This window comes from Garra rufa, chromosome 18 (assembly GCF_049309525.1).
Source record: "Garra rufa chromosome 18, GarRuf1.0, whole genome shotgun sequence".
Lineage (NCBI taxonomy): Eukaryota > Metazoa > Chordata > Actinopteri > Cypriniformes > Cyprinidae > Garra > Garra rufa.
In genome coordinates, this window is record NC_133378.1 from 3,104,532 (window position 1) to 3,124,344 (window position 19,813).

Sequence of the window (19,813 nt, forward strand, 5' to 3'; positions counted from 1 at the left end):
ATCGCGCCAAACTCTCAGCTAAGCTGAGTCACTTTTCAGATAGTCAAACCACTTATATAAAGGAATTCGTGCTACCTTTTTTGTTGACAATTTCAACATCTTTGGATAATAACTCGAGGTTAGACTCACTTTCGTCGCTGCTTCGTCCTGGTGCTAAGTTTGCTTTGCAAAGTGCGGTAGGAAATGAACTTTGTACTTTGACGTGCACACGCATGCTGCACGCTGATTGGCTGTTGTCGCATAGTTTTTGCTGTGTGATTGGCTCTTAGATTAATTCATATCCAGCAAAAAATGTCTAGAGCTTATCATCGTTATTAACATAAATTTGATCGCGATTCGATATGATATCGTTTATCGGCCCAGCCCTAGACGGCGCGATCACTTGCTCTTAAAATACTCCATCATTTTTGGTCAAACAGATAAAAATAATACATCTTTCGAATCTGTAAAGACTTGAAATGCAACAAAATGTTGCGCTTTTGTAAAACTTAAGCATTTGTTTCTGTAAACTTAAGCACAAAACTTTTAAACTCTTCGTATACTTGCCTAATAAACATGACAAATGTAAGCTATCTATAGAGCGTGAGAGTGTCTACTTTTAAATGAACCAATTCAAATGGAAAACAAATATTGTCAAATTATGGAAACCGTTTGAAACGTGCATTCGGGCGCATCCACTTCTGCGGAAATGATGAGTCAGTGTCGCCGACTTTATCTCTTAAACTGAATTTTTTTAAATCAATAATTTAAACGTTAGTTGCATCCGCTTGAACGCTTATTAGGCTATGTAGGCAATTAAAGGCTCATTATTATGATTTATATGGCTTATTAATAAATGTGCGAATAATGGTCGACTAATGCTTAAAATGAATGACTACTAGTCGAGGACATTCCTAGTGCTTACTAATGTTTTGGGCCTTGAACGTGTCAGTTGCGTTGCTGTGTATGCTGGGTCAGAAAGCTCTCGGATTTCATCAAAAATAATTAATTTCTGTTGCATCAAACAGAATGGTTTAATTTACTGGATGCCGTTTTGGAAACACCTTATTTGCAGATGTATCGGTAATGATTTTACATAATGTCTCACATAATGGAACAGTAGCATCCTGACATGGTGACCATTATGTTGGGACGACCGGCCTCAGAACTCCTTAAAAGGCTCTGTGCTTCCAGTTACTTCCATAAAGGCAGACTTACAGGGACAGGGACACAGCCCGCCACATTGTACTGCCATTTTGGGTGTAAAGCACTACTTCCCCGTCACCCTCACGCATTTTAACTTGCGTTTCCTCATTACAGCAAGCAACTTTTCCTCACTGAGAGACAGGCGTACAAGGGTTTGTTGTTGTTGTTGTTGTTGTTGGTTTTGCCAAAGGCTGTGGAAGTTTCTGAGACTGTGGAGTGGTTGTCTGTTTGTGCGTATGGATGTTTGGATTTTAAAACGCTCTATATGCATCTGAAGTTGTCATTAAACAACACAAAAGGCTTCTGTTTTAATGCCGTGTGATTTTCTTTCCCTTTCTCAGCACGCACGTGCACGCATGTATGTTTGTGTGTCTATTGTGATGGCATTAGAGATGTTCGGTATGCAGTGGGACAGGACCTCTCTATTTAGGACAGCTGGCCCAAATGTAATTGGAAAAGAATTATGGCTTAGGCCTTTTAGCGAATTAAAAATAACCTCTAAATTGAGAAGGTCATATGGGGGAGGAGAACAGAGTTTAAACACAACACCCCTCTCTCTGTTCCACTTTAAAGGAATGTTCCAGGTTCAATACTGGATCATTGACTCGTCAGTCGTCACTCAGTTTGTAAAACACAAGAGTTCACATTTACGTTTCCAACAATGACTGTATGATTTTGAGATCTGTATTTTCACACTGAGGACAACTGAAGGACTCATATGCAACTATTACAGAAGGTTCAAACGCTCACTGATGCTCCAGAAGGAATCGCATTGTGAAACTGGGGGGGTGAAAACTTTTGGAATTTAAAGATCAGGGTAAATTGAACTTATTTTGTCTTCTGGGAAACATCTAAGTATCTTCTGTAGCTTCTGAAGGGCAGTACTAAATAAGAAAAATGTAATGTAAATATCTTCATTCCGTTCAAAAGTTTTCACCACCTGCTCTTAATGCATCGTGTTTCCTCCTGAAGCATCAGTGAGCGTTATTTTAGTACAATAAGTAGCATTTTGCAGATTCTGCTAGATGTATGTAAACTTTTGCCCTGGGTCAAAGACGATGTCCACGTCAAAAGAAATGACAAAAGTGATCAACAAAAACAAAAATGCAATTAAATTAAACAGAAACCTTTTTGATTTTTGGGGGGAAAATGACAACAATTTAAAGCAGTATTAGACTTATTGTTTTTATGCTTAAACGCTTTTTTCCGTCTCTGACCCATATAGAGTATTAATAAATAATAATTTAATTTATATGTATTTTTTAATGTCAATACCAAGTATGTTTAATGCTTAAATTGTTTTATTCTGTTTCACTTCATGAATATAATAATAAGCAATTCAATAATTAAATCCAATAAAAGGTCTACTTTTTCTCCATTCAACGAGAAACACCTAAATATCACATTAGCTTCTACAAAATTAAGGACATTCCTAGCTTCTTTTAGTAAATAATTGTAAATTCTCTTTCAAATAATTACCAAAGGAAATAAATGACTAATGGTCCAATAGACATTTTTACAAAAAACACAGACATCTTCCACTTTAAAGCTGGGTAAATTCTTACATGAAGCCTTTTTAACTTTATTTGTAATGCAATACTCGTGAGGAATCATTCAAATTGTACTCCAATCAAACTAAAATGACATTTGCACCACTGGATGGTGTTAAACCCAGTATATCAGTTGAGATATGGTGGGAATTTTCATGACTTTCAGAAAAAAGTTGATTCTTCTTTGATGTGCAGTACGTATAACCACCTTGTAGTGGACGTATTCATCTAATAGGGGTGAAAAGTGTTTCATAAAAGTTCACGAACCAAATACAGTGAATTAATACAGTGGAAGTTCATACATTTCTTTATTTGAGTTACTCTCAGGTTAATCCGGTTAGTTTCTGTTTGCACTTGTGGTGAGAAATCAAGCTACTCCCATATCCCATGATGTAGCACAATAGACTAACACTCTTCTGTTCCCTCTGTCTCTTTTCGCCACTCACCAGCCCTGTACCAATACATCTAAAATGTGATTGGTTCGATCAGGTCACATGCTGCTTACACTGATTGGCTGCTTTAGGTGACAGGTTGAGTCTTGGCCCCTTTTAAGGTTGAATTGATAGTGGAAAGGCTAATATTTGTCTGTTTGTCAGAGGATTATGACCGTGTGGGGTGGTTTAGATGGACTGATTATGACCTCATGACCATGTGCATGTTAATTTCCAAACTCAAGTCACCAGATGTAGAGGATTTCCTGTCTATGTGTGTGTGTGTTTGTGTCCGTGAGGGGTTGGGTATTTACTGTAATGTGTATCAGTACACAGGCCCTGTCCCGGCAGACCGCGAGTCTCCGATGACGCGGAGCGAGACGTCCCCCAGCCGCGCCCAGCATCCCTCCCCCACACAGAAACCCAACACCTGCTGCTTCTGCTGGTGCTGCTGCTGTAGCTGCTCATGGTACGGACCACTCACCTGTTTTTGTGTCCACATGGTACATTCCACTCATCACCATTGCTAGTGTTACATTCCACATCCATTCCTTCACCAAGATTACATTCACCTCCATATAGAGGTCTTTGAGGAAAACATTCCAGGATTTTTCAGTGGTGCCCAACGAGTTGAAGGTCCAAATTGCAGTTTCAATGCACAATCTACACAATCCCAGCTGAGGAATAAGGGTCTTATCTAACGAAACAATAAGTCATTTTCTAACTAAAAATAAAATGGTAAATACTTTTTAACCACAAATGCTCATCTTGCACTAGTTCAACTTCACGCATTACGTAATCATGTTGGAAAGGTCATCGTGTGGTTAGTTTTTCGGTGTACTTCCGTTCAAAATGGTAGGGGAGGATGAAAAACTCCATCTCATTTTCTCCTCCAACTTCAAAATCATCTAGCATCGTTGTTTTACCTTTTCTAGTTTCGGCACATGACTATGGAATGCGTGAGGTTGAGCTAGTTCAAGACAATATATATATATCAAGTCAAGTATATTATTCGAAATTATTCATACCCCTGGCAAATTCTGACTTAAATTTACTTTTATTCAACCAGCAAGTTTTTTTTTTTGTTGACCGGAAATGACACAGGCTTCTCCCAAAAGATAATAAGACGATGTACAAGAGGCATCATTGTGGAAAAAAAATAATTCTCACCTTTTATTTACATTTGAACAAAAAGTGACATGTACAAAATGATTCATACCCTTTGCAAACTGTCACAGTCTATGGGAAAATCCAAAGTTCTATACCATTCCAAATAGTCCAAGCTGTTCTAAAGCATCCTAATTACCCTGATTCATTGGGAACAGCTGTTTTAATCAACTCAACAGGTGAAAAACAGAAGCTCTCTGCTGTTGGTTTGTGGACAGTCATGGCTAAGACAAAGGAGCTCACTGAGGACCTGCGGCTGTGCATTGTGGCTGCTCACAAGTCAGGAAAGGGCTATAGGGGCTATAATGGCAAGACGTTCCACACTGAAGCCAAATGTGACACCTGTGCTGGCCAGGAGGATAGTGAGAGAGGTAAAACAGAATCCAAGGATCATCAAAAGGCCATCCTGATGAATCTGGGCTCTGCTGGTGGCAACATCTCAAGGCAGACAGTCCAACGGACACTGCACACCGCTGGGTTCCACGGACGCAGACCAAGAAGGACACCACTTCTCCAGATAAGCAGGCTTGTGCACAATTCAGAATTTAATTGAGAATGACTCCTAAATTCTAATTCAATTCTTGAATTTGAATTGATGTCAAAAACAGGATCTAGAATTACAATTCGAATTTGAATTAAAGTAAGCAGAATTGCAATTCAATACAAATTCAAAGAAATTCGTATACATAAGTGAAGTGTTTAACAATGAAGCTTTACAATATATGTCAGATATGATTTCATTACATAATCTATAAATGATATTAGTTTGAACTACCTGTACAGATTACATTGTGTTATTTGATTGCTTTGGAATGAAAATAACATTTTGAACAAAACTAATCAAACATTGAGGGCGTAATTTATTTCAAGAATTTGATCATTATCTATATGTTGGAACAGAATGTATGCAGGGTTGAGGAGTGACTAGTTATGTGTAATGAAATTATGCCTTTAAATTACAAAATTAATGTAACTGTATGTGAGATTCGACACATTCTTTCTGTTGTATGACTGTGTGGAATGTCTTTGAATTGCCATGAATTTAATTCCACTTCCTGTCATTCCAACTCCAATTCAAATTCAACTTCCTGTGGGGCGGAGTCAATTCAATTCAGATTCCAACTCATGAATTGAATGGCGGCCAATTCTGAAATTCTGAATTGTGCACAAGCCTCCAGATAAGGCACACAAAAGCCTGCTTGACCTTTGCAAATGCTCATCTGGTCTTCTGTTTTATGGTCAGATGAAACAAAAATTTAATTGTTTGGCCACAATGATGTAGCCTTCATTTGTTGTAAAAAAGGAGAAGCCTTCAACCCTAAGAACACCATCCTCACTGTCAAACATGGTGGTGGGAACCTAATGTTTTGGGGGTGTTTTTCAGCCGGTGGACCAGGGAAACTAATCACAGTAAATGGCACCATGAACAAGGAGCAATACATCAAAACTCTCAACAACAACATCAGGCAGTCTGCAGAGAAACTTGGCCTTGGGCAATGACCCAAAACACACAGCGAAAGTGGTGAAGAAACGGTTAGCAGACAAAAACATTGTTTTGCAGTGGCCCAGCCAAAGTCCTGACTTAAATCCAATTAAGAATCTGTTAAGAAACCTTCTCATTCAGGTGTGTCCAAACTTTTGGTCTGTACTGTAGATATGAATTCAACTGAAAAAACTTGTGAAAACATATCTTTCAGGTGGTCAAATAGCAAATAGTGGAGCTCTGCAGCCACCTACTGGTAAAAGTTATTTGTAGTTGTTTTTTTACTTTTAAAACTGTATTTTCCCAAAGATGGGCAAAAATCTTACACTAAACCATGTGAGATTATCCATGTTATCCCTATGAATAAAGGTTAGAAATGTGGGTCTTTTATAAAGTGAATTTTACATAAAAAAGCAGTTTTTGTATAAAAACCCATTTAAAAAATATTTATTTATTAATTTATATATATATTTAAAAAATATCACTAACCCACTGAAAACTGCACAAATGTAGAGTAAAAACTTTAATAAACAGAAAAATATACAGTACAAGTGTGTCCAAACTTTTGGTCTGTACTGTATATATATTAGTGGTGGGCATAGATTAATCTGGATTAAAATGTGACCCTGGACCACAAAACCAGTCTTAAGTCGCTGGGGTGTATTTGTAGCAATAGCCAAAAATACAATGCATGGGTCAACATTTTTGATTTTTCTTTTATGCCAAAAATCATTAAGAAATTAAGTAAAGTTCATGTTCCATGAAGATTTTTTGTAAAATTCCTACTGTAAACATATCAAAATGTATTTTTTGATTTGTAATATGCATTGTTAAGAACCTAATTTGGACAACTTTAAAGGTGATTTTCTCAGTCTTTTTTATTTTTTTGCATCCTCAGATTCCAGATTTTCAAATAGATGTATCTCAGCCAAATATTGTCCTATCCTAACAAACCATACATCAATGGAAAGCTCATTTATTGAACTTTCATATGATGTATAAATCTCAGTTTTGTCAAATTTAACCTTATGACTGGTTTTGTGGTCCAGGGTCACAAATGGCTAATTTTAATTCAGAATATGTGTGCTACCCAAATAATGACTAAAAGTAAGTCTTTGAGAACGGGTTTCTCAAAGACTTAAAATTATAAATTATAACTCACGCACGTGCCCCAGTAAAAAGGGTCTAGCAACGCCCCTGCCCTGAGGCAAACCCAGCGGCTTCATAGCTGCATCCATGTTAGCACGTCTCGTTTGATGTGGTAATTTCACAGTAGGCATACACACAGGTTCGAAGACTCGTTCTCGCCCCCTACAGTGCAATTCGGCTAGGTATACATCCTCGCTAAACTATCAAGGTGAAAGTCATCATAGCTTGCGTAGTATAGACCCAGCTCCCAACCCAACTTTGAGAATAGATTAACGGCGATATTTTTTTTTTTTTTTTTTTGCTAGATAAGACCCATATTCCCTTTGAAGCTGCATTGAAACTGCAATTTGGACCTTCAACCAGTTGATCCCCCATTGAAGTCCACTATGTGGAGAAAAATCCTGGAAAGTTTTCGTCAAAAGCTTTAATTTTGTTGTGTAGAGTTTATCAATGCATGTTATCCTGAAGAAATAAAATGTTTTTATAATTTTTCATCAAACTGTAATACCTTTTCTTTACTGCTCATTGGAGGAAAACAACATTAACCTATAATATCATTCCCTACTTTTTACGATACAATCAAATCCCTGTGAATAAAATCAATCCTGTGTTATTTCCGGCTTCACTCATAAACATGAATGTGTTATGAAGTTCTCCCTCCTACTGTCATATCAAGATCCCTCAACACAACGCTCAGTTATTTTTATATGTGTGTGAATGAGATGTGATATGTTTTGGGTGTGATATATGATATGTGTTTTGAGTACAGGTGAATACATGCTTCGGTGAACATACACACACATTAATTGATGTGTGTGTGCTTCTCTGGATGACTGAAATTCAAGTGAACTGTGAGTCAGGAGAGTAAATGTGGTTAAGATCGCTCTCGTTTCACCAGAAGCCCCGGAGGAAATGGGAGCCATATTCACACCCACACATCTTTCACACACTTATCCATTCACACTCATTCTTCAAGCACACCTGCTGCACGTAGCGGTTTACGGTGATCATTGAGGTGCAAAATCTGATGACCTCTTAATGACGGAGCTTCATTAATGTAGCTCATTGTTTTTTAGTGATTCAGAGTCTTTGAATCAATGTGGTCCAAATGATTCCAGAATAAATGACTTGTATGAAACAGTTCTTTACAGTGATTCAAAATCATACAGCATGACCAGTTTTTTCTTAGTCATTCAAAAGAATACAGTACGTATAGTGTAGTCCAACAGATTTCTAAATTAATGACTCTTATGAACTGAATCTTCTTAGTGATTCAAAGCCATATAGCAGGACCAATGTAGTCCAACTAATTGATGAACAAATGAGTCATATGAACAGGTTGTATTTAGTGATTCAAAGCCATACGGAGCTACCAGTGTAGTCCAGGCAGTTCTGGAATAAATAAAAAACTCTTATGAACCATTTATTTCAATGATTCAACCCCATGCACCATGACAAACTGATTACCAGATGAATGACTCATAGGATCTTCTTAGTGATTCAACGCCATACAGCATGATGTAACAAAGTAACAAATGAGTCTTTAACAATTAATGTACAAATGAGTCTTATGAACAGGTTCTGTTGATTGATTCAAAGCCATACAGAGCTACCCGTATAGTCCAAACGATTCTGGAAAAAATGGACTCTTATGAACCAGTTATTTTTAGTCATTCAAAATCATTCAGTGCAACTAGTATACAGTAGTCAACATTTGAAGTGGATCAAAAAAAGTTCATCAAAGTTGTTCTTAGACAAGAACAGGTAGTGTTTTGGTTTTAGGATAGTCTCAGCCTCAGACGTCACGCCCACGGAACGTTGGCTAAACGTCTGATGCATATGGTACGCTTAACTGGAAACACTTCAGGAATGTCGAAGTCGTGATCTGATTAGTTGAATTTGACCGGATTTCCGGTAGACGCGAGTGTCGCGTTTATTTTCGGTCCGCCGGGAAACAAAGCGCAGACTGATTTACTCTTGTGTTTTGCTAAGAGGTGCTTATGCAGACGCCACTGTTGTTATACACTTTTGCAACGTTCGCGAACAAATTACTGACTTATTGCTTGTTCTCCCTCTTCTTATTTAACTTTCAGTGCTGGTTATTTCAGTGACTGACTTGTTGCACGCCAGTCTGTTGTTGTGGGGGCATTTCCACACCCCGAAACGTGACACTGAACGAAACAAACTGTGATTAGTTGTTTGACATGTCAGTCAAACGGCCTTATGGGCGGGCATTGGCCAATGAAAGCTGCCATGAATTCCAGACCTTCAGCCGTCAGTCTGAAGGTCTGGCTACACGAGACTAGTTTTAGGATAGCTTTGATGAAAGATTTTGATCCACTTCAAATGTTTACTACTGTAGTGAAACTGAACTGGTTCATTTAGTGATTCAAAGCTATACAGCATGACCTGTGCAGTCCAGCTGAATGACTCTTATGATCCAATTGTTTTTATTGATTCAAAATGATGTATTCTTCAACGGATTCATGAACAAATGACTCTTATGAACTGGTTCTTTTTTAGCATTTCAGAGCCATGCAGTGCAATTAGTGTGGTCCCAACAACCAAATGAATGACTTTTCTGAACTGGTTATTTCTAGTAAATGAAATCCAAGCAGCATGACCAGCATTGTCCATATGATTGACTCTTTTGAACCAGTTGTTTTTAGTGATTCAAAACCATACATAGTGCGATTAATGTAGTCCAACAGATTCCTAAAGTGACTCTTGTGAACCGGTTATTTTTAGTGATTCAAACCCATACAGCATAACCAGTGTAGTCCAACTGAATGACTCTTTTGATCTAATTGTTTTAGTGATTCAAAACGATGTGTTCTCCAATGGATTCATGAACAAATGACTCTTATGAACTGGTTCTATTTTAGCATTTCAGAGCCATGCAGTGCAATTAGTGTGGTCCAAACAATTACCAAATGATTGACTTTTATGAACAGGATATTTCTAGTGAATGAAACCCATACAGCATGACCAGCATTGTCCAAATGACTGACTCTTATGAACCAGTTATTTTTAGTGATTCAGAGCCATACATAGTGCGATTAATGTAGTTCAACAGATTCCTAAAATGACTCTTGTGAACCGGTTCTTTTTAGTGATTCAAAACCATACAGCATAACCACCGTTGTCCAAATGATTGACTCTTTTGAACCAGTTGCTTTTAGTGATTCAAAGCCATACACAGTGTGATCAGTGTAGTCCAACCAATTCCTGATATGACTGTTATGAACCGATTCTTTTAGCGATTTAAAGTTAAAAAAAAAAAAAAAAATCATGAACAAATGACTCTTATGAACTGGTTCTTTTCACCGATTCAAGGCTATACAACATGACCAGTGTAGTCCTGCAGAATGACTCTTATGATCCAGTTGTTTTAGTGATTCAAAACCATGTGTGGTCCAACAGATTAATAAACAAATGACTTATGAACTGGTTATTTCTAGTGAATGAAAACCATGCAGCATGACCAGCATTGTCCAAATGATTCCCAAAAGATTGACTATAAACCAGTTGTTTTTAGTGATTCAAAGTCATACACAGTGCGATCACTGTAGTCGATTTCCGCAATGGAAACAATACAGTCCATCCAAGTCATGAACAAATTACTTTTATGAACCTGTTCTTATTAGTGATTCAAACCATTTGGTATGACTAGTGTACTCCAACCAACTCCCCAAAAAATTATGAACTAATGAATTTATGAACTGGGTCAAAGCCATATGGTGTGACTAGAGAAACATATGAGTTCATAATTCATAATTCAATTATTTCTTCAAAAAGTTTCTTGAGTCATGAAAGAGCAAAACAATAATGAAATGAATACAAATCCTTTGAGCTCACATGAATTCACCTGAACGCGAATTTGAAGGGTCTTGCGTGTTATGTGTGTGTGTGTTGTGTGTGTCTAGATTGTGTTGTTTGGTTCAGACACTGCTGTTATTTCTCAATGCCGTTTTACCACCTTCTAGTCTCACTGTTAGGAGTGAAGATGACAAACGCGGGCGGAGGAAAGCCCAGGACACAAAGCTGGAGCCCTTTCCATGTGAACCTTGGTGAGAACACACACATCATGAGGGTTGAGCTGTTTCTCTCAACCAAGTCACTGTGGATTACTATGTTTTTTAGGAAAGTGAATGTGCCTAATGTCTCTCTCTCTATCTCTCTTTCTCTCTCTCTCAGCCCCAAACCAACGATAGAGGAGATTAAACAGTGGGCGCAGTCTTTCGATAAGCTGATGAAGAACCCGGCGGGGCGGAACAAGTTCCGTGAGTTCCTGCGGACGGAGTACAGCGAGGAGAACATGCTCTTCTGGCTGGCCTGCGAGGACCTGAAGAAGGAGATCAACAAGAGTGCCATCGAGGAGAAGACGCGTTTGATCTACGAAGACTACATCTCCATCCTCTCGCCCAAAGAGGTACATACACACATAAACACACAACCTAATCAACAGAAACACTATGGCAGTGTGAAGTTGCACAATAGTTCATTGTAAACTTCTTTGCTGTAGTTATAGTCAAGGTTTTATCCTATAAGCATGTCTGTGAGAGAGTGCGGCATCTAAAAACGCTGTTCCGTTAAGCCTCTTATTTATGTGTTTTTTAAAAAGCAGATTCACATGTAATCTGAATCATAGATGTTGCAAAACAGCCACTGAATGTCAACTTGCATTGATGTTTAATGCCTTTTTGCAGATGAGCGAATGATAAAACTTACATCAAACAGATATGCTGGTGATGTACTTGTTATCAGGTCAGATTGTAAAGGAAAAAAGAAATGGGAAAAGTAAATGTCTTTGTGTGGACTAAAGAGGCATCCAGGAATGTAGTTATTTAGAGATGTGTTCATAAAGACAGCAAATTCCAAAAGAAGTTTCATTTTAAGTTAGATTTTCCTTGTTATATGTTTTCTGTTGGTTTGGTTTAGGGTTGGTCTAAAGTAACTGAGTTGAGAACTGAAGTTTGAGAGTCTGAAGTGCTGTTGTCTGTTGTCTCTGAGCAATATGTGTGAAGCAATCCTCAAGAGAGACCACAAAACGAAAAAAATGCAATCAAATAATGCAATTCATTTCATGTTTTCTTTATTAAAATAGTCGGAGTAGTTCACTTCCAGAACAAAAATTTACAGATCATTTACTCACCCCCTTGTCATCCAAGATGTTCATGTCTTTTTTCATCAGTCATAAAGAAATTATGTTTTTTGAGGAAAACATTTCAGGATTTCTCTCCATATAATGGACTTTTATGGAGCCCGCAAGTTTGAACTTCCAAAATGCAGCTTAAATGCAGCTTCAAAGAGTTCTAAACTCTTATCAAGAGAAACGATCGGTTATATTGCTCTTTTTTTTTTTTTTTTTTTTACAATTTATATACTTTTTACCTCAAAGGCTTGTCTTGTATAGCTCTGTGTGAACTCTGTGTATTCTGGTTCATGACAGTTAGGGTATGTCGAAAAACATCGTTGCAGAAGTACCGACCCAGTGTTTACAAACTAAACATGCAAAGAAGGTCAAACACCCTTTACAAAAAAAGGTAAAAAAATAAATAAATAAAAAAAAAGGTTTCAACATACCAGAATACATGCAGAGTACACGCAGAGCTAGACAAGACGAGCATTTGAGGTTAAAATATATACAAATTGCAATATTTTTTAGAATATAACCAATTGTTTCGCTACATAGGACCCTTCTTTCTTGGCTGGCATCTTTTAGAGCCCTTTGAAGCTGCATTTAACTGCAGTGGACCGTAGAAGTCCATTGTCCATGGTGAGAAATCCTGAAATGTTTTCCTCAAAAAACATAATTTATCTACGACTGATGAAAGAAAGACATGAACATCTTGGATGACAAGGGGGTGAATACATTATCTGTACATTTTTGTTCTGGAAGTGAATTACTCCTTTAAAAAGTATGTATAAATGAAACATAAGTAATGAAACATGTAAACTGCAGTGAATCAAATAAAAATTTAATTGTGGTTATTAAATTTATGTCCCAGTTTGTGTTAAAAAAATAAAAGAAAACAACCGGCTTTTTCCTAATTACAGTATACTGGAAGAAATAGTTTAGCCTACAGTATCTCACAAAAAAAGTGCAAAAATTATACTTCAAGTGACCTTACTGTACCTTTTTTACCCCTTAAATGTTCAAAATAGTAGTACCTTTAAGGTACATATTACTACTCCAAGGTACTAAACTGCATTTTAGGGGCAAAATAACATGCTAATATGTCTTTGTAAAGGGATAGTTTACCCAAAATTGAAAATTACCCCATGATTTACCCTAAAACCATCCTAGGTGTACGTGATTTACTTCTTTTAAACAAATACAGTCAGAGATATAATGGCTGTAAATGGTTACTGAGATTTTGAAGTCCAAAAAAGTGCATCCATCCATCATAAAAAATGCTCCACACAGCTCCAGGGGGTTCATAAAGGCCTTCTAAAGCAAATCAAAGCATTTGTGTTAGAGAAATATCCATATTTAAAACTTTATAAGCCATAATGTCTAGCTAATGTCTGAAGCTACAGATTACAATTTAAATATTTTTAAAAATTGATATTTTTCTTACTCTAACACATCGATTTGCTTCAGAAGGCCTTTATGAACTCCCCGGAGCTGTGTGGAGTACTTTTTATGATGGATGGATGCACTTTTTTGGACTTCAAAATATCTGCCATTATAAAGCTTGGAAGAGCCAGGACATTTTTTTTATATAACTCTGATTGTATTCATCTGAAAGAAGAAAGTCATATACACATAGGATGGCTTGAGGGTGAGTAAATCATGAGGTAATTTTCATCTTTGGGTGAACTATTCCTTCAACGGTTTCTATTGTACCCCTACAGACATAGTATTTTCACATTTTTCTAATGCAGTGCATTGAGGGCCTTCAATTACGGTGTTCCTTGCTGGAACCCACTTGCAACGTCACGTTAGTACTATGTTCTCGTACTATATTAACATGTTAGCTTGCTATAATAAAGTCATTTACGAAACATTAACATATTTTCATGTATGCACCTATGTAATCTATTCTAAGAAAGTCAGCGACTATAACAACCATAAAAAGTCCAGTTGTAACTGCAGTGGAAAGCTTGGTAGCTGTTCTTTATCACCTCTGTCTTGTTTCTCCTTTGTGGAATGCAGATTTCAGGCTATGTGCAGGTCTGGGATTGGCTGCGTTCTGACCAATGAAAAGCGACTAGGGCCTTATCTTAAAAAACGAAGCTTATTTGGATGCTTGGCTTGAACTTCACACCAGTAAATGTTAAGAGAGCAAACGTTTGAGAGTTTGTATGTGACAAAGAAACGAGGCGTCAAAGAATTCTGCCAGATGTATGATCGAAGCGAAATGTTTTATAAGGCTCATTTCCTGAGATACAGGCATTTAGCACCATATGTGGCGGTTGATTCTGCTTTCTATTATGATCTGTTTATGTCTCCTTTCGATGTGAGACAGCAGGGTGTGCGTGTATTGTACACGCTATCAATGCGTTCTCGCTGCGCACGTGTGCGGCTGGTATGCGGTTTAATTCATTGTGTTGACATGTTGAATGTGCCTCTTGGCTTTTTTCATCACCCGAGCCAGAACTCACACCTTCAAACTCAGCCACTTTCTAGAGGCAGCTGAGGAAAACATACTTTCTAGAAGTAAATTGAGGCGCAAAGGTTGAGCAAAGGAAGCTATAAACTGATCCCTGCTGGACTCTCTACTGTAAAGCGGTTATATAAATAGGCAGTAGAGTGAGAGTCAGTGAGTTCAGATGGGAAAGCCTGGTGTTGACCTGAGCTCCTAGTTCCAATACTCATTCACTTTTGAGTGTCTAGTTTGAGAATGAAAGAAATCTACTTATAAAGAGTCATGACAGAAAGTAACCTAGAGAAGTCAGTTTAGTAATAGTCTTGGCAAGGCGCGAAATACTTAACTCCATGTATGTTTCGTGACATATTAGATGCAAAATGTCCACTGAGTTGCGCTAAAAGAGAGTTTGTTTTATTCCGCAGAACAGATGAACGTACATATGGTACATTTTATTCGATGTTGGTTTTGTATGTCACCGCAGTTCTGACTTGAAATGTCCGTTGAGTGGCGCTATAACTAATTTTCCAAGACGTTTTAAAATAAGGTATCATCTGCACTACACCTTAACCTACCCAACAGTATGAACAAAAGCAAATGTTATGTAAAAATGCAATTGCATGCTTGGCGTTTTAGCTTGTTTTTGGATCTCTCATCTTTCAGTTCTTTCATTGTGAGTCATGCTTTTCACGAGATTCGTGCTTAAGAATTCGAGGATTCCGCCTCTTAAGTCCAATTCTGTGCCGGCTGAGCTACCGAGCAAGCATGTTACGTCTGGAAAGCGAAACATCTGGAGCTGTAATCATAACTGTATACGAAAACAATTACAAGTGCTTGCTGTTTTACCACCTCATGTTCATTTCTGTTGGAAACTGCAGTGATATTATTTATTGGTACGAGATCATGTAGCAAGTCATAGAAGTTTATTGGTGAAAAAGGGTGATAGAATGGCTAGATGTTACTGTTCAACATTTTTTCATGTTTTCTGGTAAAATGTTTTCCCAAGCTGCTAAAACTAAACAATTGTATAAGGCCCATTAATATTTAATGATGCTAGCATTGTTTAGTTTCTGATTGGTTAACCATATTCTAGCATATGGAATTCAAAGCAGACCTTCTTAAACACTACACGTTTTTGGAAATAGGCTCATTCTCCAACTTCCACCCGAGTTAAAAGTTGAGTTTTACCGTTTTGAAATCCATTCAGCCGTTCTCCTGTTCTGGCGATATCACTTTTAGCATAGCTTAGCATAGATCATTGAATCCTATTAGACCAATAGCATCGCGTTCAAAAATGACCAACGAGTTTAGATATTTGTCCTATTTAAAACTTGACTCTTCTGTAGTTATATCGGGTACTAAGACCGGCGGAAAATGTAAAGCTGTGGTTTCCTAGGCTGATAAGATTAGGAACTACACTCCCATTCCGGCGTAATAGTCAAGGAAGTTTGCTGCCATAAAATGGCCGAAGCAGGCGCAGTAATAACACGCAGCACATGTGCAAATGTTAACCTAGCGGGGAACTCATTTCAGGCATTGCATGATATTACTCCGGCTGCTGCATCCATATTACGGCAGCAAACTTCCTTGACTATTACGCCAGAATGGGAGTGCAGTTCCTAATCTTATCGGCCTAGAAAATCGCAGCTTTACATTTTCCGCCGGTATTAGCACACAATATTACTGCAGAAAAGTCAAGATTTAAATAGGACAAATATCTAAACTCGTTGGTCATTTTTGAACGTGATGCTATTGGTCTAATAGGATTTAATAATCTATGCTAAGCTATGCTAAAAGTGATATCGCCAGAACAGGAGAACGGCTGAATGGATTTCAAAACGGTAAAACTCAACTTATTAACTCGGGGGGAGTTGGAGAATGAGCCTATTTCCAAAAAAAGTGGAGTGTTCCTTTAACACAGGGTTAAAAAGTCTGTTTAACCCAGGTTTTAAAAGAACATTAACCCAGATTCTATAGTTTAACTTTTCTAACCTTGAGTATTAGCATGAAATGACTATAAAACTAATCTTTATAAGCATTTTATTTTAAAGGATCATTCCAGTACTTTCCGGATTTAAATTATTTCCTGGAAATGTACTCTCCCCCATGTCATCCAAGATGTTCATGTCTTTCTTTCTTTAGTCGAAAAGAAATAAACGTTTTTGAGGAAAACATTCCAGGATTTTTCTCCACATAGTGGACTATATGCAGCTTCAAAGAGCTACATGATCCCAGTTGAGGAATAAGGGTGTTATCTAGCAAAATTATCTAAAAAATACAAACTGATATTTTTAACCACAACTGTTAAACGTTTAGAAGTATTTGGTCCGTGTTGTGTTCATATTTCATTCAAGTTCATTTGAAAACGTACCGAGACGCATCTTTTTTAGCGGTCTCAGTCTGCTTGTTTGGTGCGCACCAGGGTTCAGATGGCAGTGTTCACATTTACTCAAAAGAGGCGCACAATCAGAGCAATCGCAACAGAGTTTGCTTTTATCAAACCAAACATGACAAGTGTGAACACACCCAAAATCATGCTGGAAAGGTCATGCATGACAAACAACCCAGTGTTTACAAAGCGAATGTGCAAAGAAAATCAAACGCCCTTTACAAAAAAAAAAAAAAAAAAACAGTAAAACAATGATCTCAGATGATTTTGAAGTTGGAGGAGAAAATGAGATTAAGTTTTTCGCCCTACCCTACCTTTTCAAACCGGAGTACACAGATGAAGAACTAATCGTGCATGACATTTCCAACATGATTACTTAATGTGCTAAGTTGTGGATGAGCATTTGTAGCTAAAAAGTATATAAATGTGTATTTCTTTATAGAAAATGACGCTAGATAAGACCCTCATTTCTCGGCTGGGATCGTGTAGAGCTCTTTGAAATTGCATTGAAACTCCAATTTGGATCTTCAGCCTGCTGACCCCCACTGAAGTCCACTATGTGGAGAAAAATCCTGGAATTTTTTCCTCAAAAATATTAATTTGTTTTTGACAGAAAAAAGAAAGACATGAACATCTTGGATGACAAAGTAAATTAAGATGAAATTGCATTCACATGCTGTCTTTCTGTCTTGAAGGTGAGTCTGGACTCTCGGGTGAGGGAAGTGATCAACAGGAGGTTGCAGGATCCCACCCCTCACATATTTGAGGACGCACAGCTGCAGATCTACACGCTCATGCACAGAGACTCCTACCCACGATTCCTCAACTCCTCCGTCTACAGATCACTGGTGCAGGGGGGGTCACGCTCTTCGTCCGAGTCATAGACCGCCCGACTCCCTCCTCTTTCTTTCTCTTTCTCACTCTCACCATTTCTTCCCATTTCTCTCCATCTCTCTCCATTGCACAAAAAGTACTGCTTTTTTGTGTCGTCACAGCCGGATTACCATTTTGTTTTTGCTTACTCCATGTCATTTTTTGAGGGAATCCCTCATTTGGTGTTTCTCCTGAACCTGCACAGACTGAAACTGGAAGACACAGGGTTGATTTTTTTCGAATCCTCGTTTTCCGAGCGTATGTGGCAGCAGCAGCATCAACTACTGATTTTCGCAGCCATCATTTTTCATGCTTCACTACTTTAGTTTCTTGATGTCTCTAGTTGAAGAGAGCTAAGAGGGCCTCTGCAATAACATACACTGGAGTGGCCTGACCAATCTGCTCCTCTCTTCTGACCCCTGACCTGTCCACTGTCTCTGCGCTCTGATTGGCTCTTTGAGGCGAGGGGTCGAGAGGTGATTGGCTGCATCGTAAAAAGAGGAATGGCGCTAAAAAAATAGGTACAAAACTCTTCACACACTATTAAGAATCAATTTCCAGGCCCAGATGGAATTTCCCAGATTTTCTGCACTGATTTTTGAGGGAAAATCTGCATAATGGATGAGAGTACTCCAAATATTTACTAAACATAAAGGAAGTTTGAGATTTACAGATTTCGTGTGAGTCTGTTGATTTCAAACAACGGTTATCGATTACATAGGAGAGCAAAAAAAAAAGAAAAAAAAAAAGAGGAGGACCGCCAATTTTAGAAATATTAAATAAAACAAACGCAAGACAGAAGAAATGAGAGAATGTCATGGTCTTAATTAGACTGGTCACTCACATTTTAAAATGAGTATTTTTAATGTTATTTATTTTGTTAAACTGTGACCTGATTTGTTTTTCTTGTACATATGTTAAAGAAAATCTGGAACATATGCGATACGCCGAGCAAGCGGTTAGTCTTGAGTGCTCAATTGCGCTGTATCTCTCTGGCCTCACTGTGTGTGAGTGTGTGAGTGTGTGTTTGTGTGTGTGTGAAAGTTTCTGAGGTTGTATGGTCTGAAAATCACAAGACTTGCTGGCGCCTCCTGTAGGCAGTTTCAGGTACTGCAGTTTTGTGAGCTGATTTGTCAGTGTTCCCGCCTTTTCTTTAGGCAAAAGCAGACGATCTTAGTCAACAAGAAATCAAAATGAACTTTATCGGAAGATAGTTTGCCTTCGTTAGCGTAAAAAATTGCTCCGGCTCTAAAACTATCTTTTTCAATTCACTGCAAAAGTAATTGAACCCTGATTTATGTTGTTGTAATAAGTGTTACAGCAATAATAGCAGATAACAATACATTCACAGTGTCTGTTTTTCACACAGTGTACATGTTTAACAGAATATCTCTTCAAATATTTGTCAGCATTAGCGAATAAGAAAAGCATTGCACAGATGGTGTACAGGAAAATGTAAAAAAGAAGCCATGAGCTGCTGTAAAACCATTTCAAAGGTTTATTTACGTCAGTGTTACTCATTTTCTTTACAGATGCCTTCAACCCACTCGATATTTCGAACGTAATATGAATTTTGGAGAACCAGTTGGACTGATGTTAACACTGTGAGCTGCGCTACCGCTCAAAACTTAGCTATCATAATGTGAATCTGAAACCAACCAGTACTGTGCGAGCGGGTTCACAATAACAGAGAAATTTTGTTAAGGAGTTAGTGTTTTTTTAATCTTTCCCTAAACGTTCTTCTTCCTCAAGCAGTCCTTTTAGTTTTAGTTGAGCATTTCAGATCTCTCATTTCACATTGAAATGAGGTAAATCATCCACATCCGCTTGGTACTTCCTGGTACTTTCAGGATTTGATTCTTTGTAAATATATATACGTACAGCAAATAAATGTATAATGAAATAAGGACTCTAAAGAGAGTCATGTGGCAATTTAGAGGAACTTCATGTACTGTAGTACTAAAAAGAAAACTAAACAAAAAAAAAACAAC

The 19,813-nt window shown here is 37.8% G+C and overlaps 1 protein-coding gene across 2 annotated transcripts in view; it reads left to right on the plus strand.

The window, feature by feature from the left end:
* Positions 1-18,779, plus strand: part of rgs19 (regulator of G protein signaling 19) — a 54,776-nt gene extending 35,997 nt beyond the window's left edge. Inside the window, exons 2-5 of one of the 2 annotated variants that reach the window (XM_073823715.1) lie at positions 3,496-3,635; positions 10,952-11,035; positions 11,163-11,397; positions 17,645-18,779. In XM_073823715.1, the coding sequence (XP_073679816.1) occupies positions 3,496-3,635; positions 10,952-11,035; positions 11,163-11,397; positions 17,645-17,833 (648 nt within the window). In that variant the 3' untranslated portion in view covers positions 17,834-18,779. The remainder of the gene's footprint in view (positions 1-3,495; positions 3,636-10,951; positions 11,036-11,162; positions 11,398-17,644) is intronic. The other variant, XM_073823716.1, reaches the window with a different exon arrangement.
* The last annotated feature ends 1,034 nt before the right edge of the window (positions 18,780-19,813 follow it).